Genomic DNA, 9,623 nt, shown 5'->3' with positions numbered 1-9,623 from the left:
AAAAAAAAAAAAAAAACTTTAAAAAAAAAAAAAAGATCGAGTCCCGTGTCTGGCTTTGCGCTGACAGGAGCCTGCTTGGGATTCTCTCTCCCACTTCCTCTGCTCCTCCCCCACTCACACAAGTGAACTTTCTCAAAATAAATAAACATTAAAAAAAAAAAAAGAAAATTAGGTTTGTGAAGAAATGGGCAACATTGAACAATATGAGGACAAAATGAGAAATTTAACTTAAGAGGGAAGATTTAAATATAAATTTTCACCAGTTACACTTTCACTCTAAGAAAAATTCTGTTCGGGGCACCTGGCTGGCTCAGTTGGTAAAGCATGTGACTTTTGATCTCAGGGTCAGGAGTTCGAGCCCCACTGTGGGTAGAGTTTACTTTTAAAAAAAAAAAAAAAAAAGGAAAGAAAAAAACTTTTAGAGACAGATCTGGCTTTTGCCTTTCTTGCAGCTTGAGCAGTTCCATCTACAGTATGTAGTACAGTTGGTCCTCTGAGTTTGACTTAGGGAGAGGAACTAGAGTTGTGTCCTAAAATTAAAAGCCAGTGAGTTTTTGGGAGACCGAAAGCAGAAAAGTTCTTATTGTGTGCATATTAGCTGCAATGAGCAAAGTGAGTATGTAAGCACCCTGTTAACTTGGCCAAGAGGGAGATCATCAAAGTGTCTAGACATCAAGAGATCCAAAAGGGAAATGTCTTATATTCATTATCCCTAATTTAAGATTGATAAATACCCTTGCTCTACCTATTAACTTGGTATGGTATTTTTATTAACTGAGAAGAGAATATTTTACTGAGCTTGTGGTAAGAGTGGGGTCCCAGAAGTATTTTGAGGACGTTTGATAAATCAGACAAAATGCTAGTATGTCTCCAAATTGTTAGTCTTGGTTCTCCGAACTGTTCTGCTTATTTGTCTCCAAATTCAAGTGATCTCTGGGCTTGGTTCTTGCAGCAAAGGCAGGAATAATTTTAGTCACATTATTAGTGCATGTTCCCTACTCTTAGACTTTATCACAGAAATGAGAACTCTTCTGAATAGGTTCTGTTCTAAGAACATTGCTTTCATTCTGGTTGTCAGAGTTACTTCTAACCCATACGGGTTACAGAGTTGTAGGACAGTCATCTCTGCTTGGAAGTAAAAACATGTTTTTTCCTCATTTGAGTTTTTATAATGACAAAATAGAAGGAAAAATAAGCAGTCAAAACTGTTTTAACAATTACTGCTCACCTAAGTCAAAATAAGGTGAGTGGATTACCCTCCATTTGGGCTAGAATACCTGTTAGAAAGTCAATGGAGGGGCGCCTGGGTGGCTCAGTTGGTTGATCACCTGGCTCTTGATTTTGGCTCTGGTCATGATCTCATGGTTTGTGGGTTTGAACTTCACATCAGGCTCCCTTCTGACAATGTGTGGAGTTTGCCTGAGGTTCTCTCCTCCTCTCTCTGCCCCTCCCCAGCTCTTTTGAGTGTGGGGGCATGTGCTCACTCACTCGCTCTTTCTCTCTCTCTCAACATAAACTTAAAAAAAAAAAAAAAGAAATGGATATGATGTAAAATGATGGGACTGATAGCACCTAAGTCTGTTGCGGTAGCTCGGGTTAGTATTTTAGAGCACCTTGCATATTGGGGAAGTGCTGGTGCTTTCTGAGCAAGTGAATGCCCTGAAACAAAGCAGGGCTTTGGGAAATCGGAAGCTGAGAGTGAGTGGTGACAGTGGTAATAAAAAGACCAGGACAGATTCTTGAGAGGTTGTGGAGAAGAAATGAAGAAGTTCTGACAACCTGACTGAATTTAAGCAGGGAGGAAGGAAAAGGCCCTAGTGGTCATGTCAGGGGAAAGCAGGGTTGTGTCCTGATGAAAATACTCCACAGACGGTCTGGTGGGGTGTTACGTGCTGCCCCGAGTATGTGGACTTGGGGACTCTCCTTTGCGTAAATGGTAGGTAGTTGAAACCGTGGCCTAAAAGCAGAAGAGAAGAGGCCTGGGCTAGGGTGCAGTAAGGAGCCGGGAGGCAGAATGGCCCGCGGTCGGAAAGGTGGGAAGAAACCCGAGGAAGGAGAGAACTTGAGAATCAGGGGGGATCGATGATCTGTCAGACTCTTAGGAGAAAAGCCCGGGAGGATGAATGCCCAGCACGGGAGTTAGTGTGCAGCTGGAGAGTCCTTAGAGCTGATGGGACTGGGTTTACTAGGGAAATTGGTGAGACGGCCCTTAATACCGTAACGAATTCTATTTATTGCATTGGTGTCTTAATTGGCTTAATTTCGGGTAGTAGTATAGCATTATGTTTAGAAGATGAATTTACAGTTTATCATTTTGTAATTACATTATTGAAGTGGAGAGAAGAGAAAGCGTTATGGCTGGAGGTGATTTTAATGGGGAGAGAGCAGTTGGCAACTTTTTCAGAACATGTACAGTTTCCATTTTTCAGAGATGAAAATTGTTTTGTTTTAAAAGAAATTTTTTTAATGTTTGTTTATTTTTGAGAGAAGCAGAAACTGAGTGGGGGAGGAGCAGAGAGAAAGGGAGACACAGAATCCAAAGCAGGCTCTGGGCTCTGAGCTGCTGTCAGCACAGATCCAGACGCAGGAACCGAACCCACAAACTGTGAGATTGAGACCTGAGCCGAAGTCGGATGCTTGACCGACTGAGCCACCCAGGCGCCCCTGTTGTTCTTTTTAATTTGAAGCATTTTGAATAAATACCATGAAACATGTCCTTCCTTGAAAATGAATAGAAAATGTCTTAGAGTTGATATGTTGAAAATTAGATTACTACATTAATGTTATTTGAGTTTCTCATGGGTATATAAATAAGAAATATTTATATGTAAGTTTAGCATATTAAGATTAGATCTATATAAGTAAATAGTTATTTATGGCAAACAAGTAAAATCAGAAAAAAACAGTAAAGGTGCTGTGGAAATTCAGAGGAGGGAAAGATTATTTTCAGCTTTTTCTTTTTTTGTGGGGAAAGGATTTTGGGGGAAAGGTCCACGCAGAGATGACAGGGGAAAGGTGTTCCAGGTAGGAGAAGCCCTGAGCTCAGTGTAGAGTTGGGATCTTATGGGGACATTGGACATTTTTGTTTGTCTTAAGTGTGTGTTTGTGTGTGTGTGCATGCGTGCAGTTTGGGGGGGAGGTACTTACAGGGAAGGTAGGGGACAGAATGAGGGAAAGTTTGTTTGGGTATGGAATTTAGAAGATGGCAAGAGTGTGAACTTTATTTGGAAGCAGCAGGGAGCCATTAAACATTTTTGAACCAAGGAATGATGTCATCTAGCTGATGATTTGGAAAAATGACTCTTGGAGTGCCTGGCTGGCTCTGTCAGAAGAGCACGTGACTTGATCTTGGGGGTTGTGAGTTTGAGCCTCACATTGGGTGTAGAGATTACTAAAATAAATACACTTTAGAAAAAAAAGGACTCTTGTTTCTTTTATTTGAAATTTTACTAAGCATTCAACACTTGCATCATCAGTGAAAAATGATACTACACTTGATCTTAGCCAAAAGGCCGAGAAGTGATCATCAGTGAAAAATGATAAAGGTGAAAGAAAGATGTCTAATAGTGCCATTTAGGCTGATTAGAAAGACAAAGTAGAGAGATAAGGAAATCAGTGGGGGAGGAGGTTTCTGTAATACTTACAACATAAGTAAACCACAATCCCTGATTAGTGATCAGCGTTAGATATCATTTAATGGTTAAGTTTTTTGTTGTAAGTTGGGGCTTAAGTAGAGAAGGGAGCATTAAGATCACTGGAATGTTTTACAAAAACCTAAGGCAGACAAGGTCCTATAGCTGGACTTCAGAAAAGTCTAGAACCGGGAGCCAAAAAGCTATTGGCAAACCTCCCCTCCCTGGTTCTTCTACTTAGCTTCTCAGGGCATTCACTGGATTCTTTTTATTTTTTTATTTGTAAACCTGATCTCACTAGTCTAAGCTGTAGTTGGAAACTGGCCTTCCTCAAGTTCCTGTGTTAGAGCCAAGGGTGGTGGTGGTGATGGGGAGAAGACTGCCTGACCCTTGCTCCTGGTTTCAGGTTCTCAGGGATAGGACTTTGATTTTATTGTGCTCTAAGATGAACTTCTCTTTTACCACTTTGTAGCTAGTGCCAGTCAACTCTGGCCAGAAGAGTATAAATACACTAGCAATTTACTTACCTAGATTGGATGGTCAGTTGAGAGAGTTCGATGTAAAGGGCGACTGGGTGGCTCAGTTGGTTAAGCGACCCGATTCCTGATTTTTGCTCAGGTCATAATCTCTCTTGATCGTGAGATCAAGCCCCAAGTGGGGCTATGTGCTGATAGAGTGGAGCTGCTTGGGATTCTTTCTCTCCCTCTCTCTCTGTCTCGCAAAATAAATAAACTATAAAAAAGAGAGAGAGAGAGAGAGGTCAGTGTAAGTTAGGCAGAATTCCCAAAGGCTGTTTATTACTACAGTTACACATTTTGGATTTTTACGGTGGTTTAATGTACTGGTTGAAAGATAGACTACATTAAATTTAGAGAAGCAGTAGAAAAACCGTGCAGAAATTTCCCCCCAGTAAGCTGTAGAGTGTGTTTCAGTTGAACTTTAATAAACCTCTTTACCCTTGTGAGAATATGGGGCATATATACAGAGTGAGAGGAGACGAGAGTGCTGGAGTGCTAGAAGTGTTCCAGATCATGGTCTGGGTAGTGTAGTGAGTATACGGGTTTATGCATGTGTCAGAATTCATCAGGATTTATATACTTGATGTTTGTAAGCAGCATCTCAGTTAAAACACTAGGCCTGGCTGACTTGTTCATCTGCCTTGCCTTGTCCTCTACGGACGGCAGTTAAGTTAGTTCCCTTTTGTTTTAGAGAGAGACATTTTTGATAGATGTTCATCTCACATAATTTTGAGAGTTTCAGAAATATAAATATGGTGAAATTTTTAATACATATACCAAAAAGGTCATGCTTGGTTTCATTTTTTCTGCTTTAGGAGCTGTGACTGATGAGAATCAAAGGCCATGGATGAAGATGGACTTGAATTACAACCGCAAGAGCCAAACTCATTTTTTGACGCGACAGGTATAACTTGGATTGTTCACTTCCCAGCTCCCACATTCGGAGTTGGTTATCAAGTGGACGGATTGCTAGACTGTCACATTGATACTCACACTTAGGTACCTTTTTGTCTGGTCAAGCCTCCACGTGTTAAAGTCAACACATTCTTATTCCCCTCGTTAAAAACGTGGTTCCCTCACGACCAACAGTCCTATTGTCGGCAGCCGTCTCAAAATGTCACTGTCCTCTTCACTTAATCTCTTGCCCATTTCCAGCACTGAGTCTGTTATTTCTCCCTTGCTCACATCTTTTCCTTCTACTTTCTACCACGTAGACAGGCTCTGTCATCTCATTCTTCGTCTGCAGTAACTTTTATTTTCCTTCCCCTTAGTCTCTTTTGTCTAGCCCACCAATTAGAGTACTCATCCTAGGAGAACAGATGGATTGTGTCATTTCTCCGTTTTCTGCTCATTACCCAGTAGGTAACGAATAAACCTGAGACCCTGCACATTCTGACCTTGTCCTATTTTTATAACTCTGTCTCTCACAAGGGGACAAAAAGAGACCTTTGCTTCAGGAAGAGGGAGTCTTACCTCACTCTCCAAACTATAAGGAATAATAAATTCATGAAGTTCTAATAATACAAAAAATGTATTCATAATTTCAGATCACCCATGACTCCAACTATATAACGTTGTAAAGTGATTTTGCTAGGTTTTATAATGTAAAATGGTTTTATATCACACTGGCTAGCTACCCTTATAAATAAAACGTTGACTGATTTTCCATTGGACTTGAAATCATATTGCAGTATGTTAAAGAAATAGTGATTAACATATTCAGGAAATTAAATATTAATGATTTTAAATTGTAACTTTTCTTTAGTCTCTAAATCCAGCAGGGGTAGATGTATTTCTCTTTATAACTTGGGATAATTTTTTAGTTCACATTTGGTAACATCACTTTGATGATGATTCGATGCAAAGCTAGAATTCTTCATTAGAACATGAAATATAATTAATGTGCTTGAAAGAGAGACTAAGCTCTTTGGAGAAAAATGTACACTCTTTATTAGCTTAATCTTGCCACAAACAAGCCTGGATCATGGGCCAAGTGGTGGATTGAAGGGCTGTTCCATTTTCACCCTGATTATTAACACTTAGGGTGGTTTATCTTTGAGCAAGTCACTTAATCTATCAGGGCCTCCGTTTTCATGTCCTAATAATAATGAAACCTCTCATTACAGTTTTTCAGAACACTTCCCATGCATTCCCATTTGATCATCACAACAGTCCTGTGAGGTATGCATGGCAGATACTACTGTCCTCATTTTATTGATGAGGAAACCGAAACTCAGAGGTTAAATGACTTGCCCAAGGTCACAAAACAATTAAGTGTCCCAACTCTTCTCTGATTTAGATTTTGTATCCAGTCTTCTTGCCACTGAATGCTTTCATCTTCGTGTCTGCAAAATGGAGGTTAGAGTGATCTGTTGCTGATGCCAGTATTGAAAATATGGAAAACAGAGGAGTATAAAGCATTTTGTAGAAGTCGTATAGAAATTAAAGCGGACATATTTGTTTTATTATTTCTAGATGTAATTAAAATGGATACTAACTAGCTCTAAGATTTCTTACATTTTTAATGATATTTTTGACCCTAGTCGGTCATTTGTGTTTGTTGAACAAAGCCATGTGTGTTTGAGGGCCTGGCCAGTGACACACAGTCAGAGAGTTAGGCAGCTGCGTCGACTCGGCCTGGTCTGCGTCCCATCCAGAAGCACTAGTTGACAGAATAGTGTTTTAGGTAAGACTTTCATAAAACTTTGCTTCACCCTACACTAGGACCCAGGATACTAGATTTGTTTTCTTTTTTTTTTTTAATTTTTTTTTAACGTTTTTATTTATTTCTAGGAGAGAGAGAGAGACAGCATGAGCAGGGGAGGGTCAGAGAGAGAGGGAGTCACAGACTGAAACAGGCTCAGGCTCTGAGCTGGCAGTCAGCACAGAGCCCGACGCGGGGCTCGAACCCACGAACCGCGAGATCATGACCTAAGCGAAAGTTGGACGCTTAACCAACTAAGCCACCCAGGCGCCCCTAGATTTGTTTTCTTTTATCTTATGTTAGTTTTTGGCAAGGATATCTGTTTTCAGTTCCCATTTGTGGCATTCATTCAGAGTTATATTTATGGAGCACCATAATCTGTGCAAACGGTGTGATCTTGGTGAAGTCATTTAACCTCACTGGGCTTCAGTTGATTCAACACTCTGTCTTTATTCCTTAACTGCAGAGTAGGGTTTCTTATATTCTGAGGAGCTGCCTGGGGGACTAGGGTATGGGGGGACAGGAAGAGGCTGGATAGAGCCCGAATACCCTGGTGAAGTGGGGGCAGGCTCCACTCCAACTAACCTTGGCCTCCACCACTCCAGCGCACCTGCACTTGTATACGTCTCATCTGTCCACAGAGGTTCCTTCACCAGTTGTCTTTTCTCCTTAACTGTGGCCTTCTGGCCTTCTTTTCATTTATGCCCTGACCCTTTTATATCCTAGATTCAGAGGATAATTTCTGAATTTCCATAGTCCTAAATAGAGAATATTGGTGAGATATTATTCCAGAACAGAGGGAGAGAAAGGGGAAAAAGTGGATAAAAAAGTATTTTGGAGAGAGGAAAGAAGAAAAAATATTTGAGGAGAAAGAAATGGAGCAAGAAGGAAAAAAGAATGAAAAACACATATAATGAAGGAAAATGATGTTATTTGCCAACCCAAGTTACATCACCTATTTTTATAATCATCCCTTAATGACCTATGTATATCAGTTTAACTTTAGTGAGCCTAGAATTTTACTTTTCATGAAAATTTATGTGTATATGTGCCTGGCTCAGTTGCTTAATTTTTCTGTATTTCCTTATCTATCACTTGATTTGGGATGAGAATAAAAGTTCATGTATTAAGAATTTCTATTCTGATATGATTTAAAAATAGATTACTCTTCTTTAATCTACCTTAATGTTTGAGAAAAATGAGAAGCTAGTCTGTTTTACTGCTAGAAATGAAATAACATCTACATTTTTTGAAGTAGACATGCACATATCTACCTGAAATTTGTGGTTTTAATCTTTTTTTTTTTTTTTTTTAAGGAGCTGATGCCACACACATGGATGGTGATCAAATTGTTGTGGAAGTACAAGAGACTGTTTTTGTTTCAGATGTTGTGGATTCAGACATAACTGTGCATAACTTTGTTCCTGATGACCCAGACTCCGTTGTAATCCAAGATGTTATTGAGGATGTTGTGATAGAAGATGTTCACTGCCCCGATATCATGGAAGAAGCAGATGTATCTGAAACGGTCATCATTCCTGAGCAAGTGCTGGACTCAGATGTAACCGAAGAAGTTTCTTTAGCACATTGCACGGTCCCAGATGATGTTTTGGCTTCCGACATTACTTCCGCCTCAATGTCTATGCCAGAACACGTCTTAACAAGTGAATCCCTACACGTGTCTGATGTTGGACATGTTGAACATGTCGTTCATGATAGTGTAGTAGAAGCAGAAATTGTCACCGATCCTCTGACAACGGATGTCGTTTCAGAAGAAGTACTGGTAGCAGATTGTGCCTCTGAAGCAGTCATAGATGCCAATGGGATCCCTGTGGATCAGCAAGATGATGACAAAAGCAACTGTGAGGACTACCTTATGATTTCCTGTAAGTCTTGGGGTACAGTGATTGTCAAAGGTATTTTGAAGGCTGTCTTTCCTAACTTACATCAGGGGTGAAATTTTCTTGACTTCTATAAAATTGAAGTAAATCTTATAGACCTACCTGCATTGTTGTTTCATTTTGGAGCCTGTAAGATAACTCAAAATTAAGAGAAGTGAAATGATACAGAGTAAAGAGTCATTTCTCTGTAAGGACACAATAGAAAGGTGAGATTTCTTCAGTCTAAAAAGAAAAGGACGGAAAGGAGTAGAACTGAACTTTCTGAAATCATGAAGGATGTGATTAGGCTGTTATGAGCCTTTATTCGAATTAGGAATCCTCTTGACACTTTTTAAAAGGAGTTCAGCTTGGGAAAACATGTATAACCAAACTGCTTACGTTCTTGTATATGGATGGATAGTACTACTTATGTACTTATTCTACTTACCTGTAAAATGCCACTTATGTAACAGATAGCATGGAAAAGAGCTCTGGCATAGTATTGAAACATGATTTCAAGTATGATGGACTCATGGTAAGTTATCCAAGAAAAGTAAAGTATTTTGGAACACACTTAGACATTTTTAACCTAACTTCTGGAAGGATAGCTATATCTTACAACATATATTTTGGTGCCATTTTCAGACAGAAAATCCTGAGTTGGATAAACCACAGTTCTGACTCAGTACGGGGATTCTCATGCCTTTAGGAACTAAACTTCAAACAAATAAACGCTCACGGACTATTTGCTTATATCAAGTCACAACAGTATTTGCTTTGCTTGATTACCTTTTACAATACAGGAGCTTAATATAAGCATATATTGGAGTCCACCAGCATTTTAGGAAATACCTTTTAAAAGTTCCAGATTTTGGAAATCTGAATTTTT

At 39.6% G+C, this 9,623-nt stretch overlaps 1 protein-coding gene and 1 pseudogene across 3 annotated transcripts in view; one reads left to right on the top strand and one right to left on the bottom strand.

Annotated features, from left to right (window-relative positions):
* ZFX (zinc finger protein X-linked) overlaps window positions 1–9,623 on the top strand; it is a 51,491-nt gene that overhangs the window by 16,526 nt on the left and 25,342 nt on the right. For all 3 annotated transcript variants that reach the window (XM_039222658.1, XM_039222656.1, XM_039222657.1), the window contains exons 2-3: window positions 4,966–5,054; window positions 8,171–8,740. In XM_039222658.1, coding sequence (XP_039078589.1) covers window positions 4,994–5,054; window positions 8,171–8,740 — 631 coding nt within the window. In that variant the 5' untranslated portion in view covers window positions 4,966–4,993. The remainder of the gene's footprint in view (window positions 1–4,965; window positions 5,055–8,170; window positions 8,741–9,623) is intronic.
* LOC120224436 lies at window positions 3,350–3,524 on the bottom strand (annotated as a pseudogene).

The sequence above is a fragment of the Hyaena hyaena genome, unplaced genomic scaffold (genome assembly GCF_003009895.1).
Source record: "Hyaena hyaena isolate Hyena2069 unplaced genomic scaffold, ASM300989v1 scaffold_1171, whole genome shotgun sequence".
Classification (NCBI taxonomy): Eukaryota; Metazoa; Chordata; class Mammalia; order Carnivora; family Hyaenidae; genus Hyaena; species Hyaena hyaena.
Note: the sequence above shows the minus strand (reverse complement) of the source record. Positions and strands in the feature narration are given on the sequence as shown.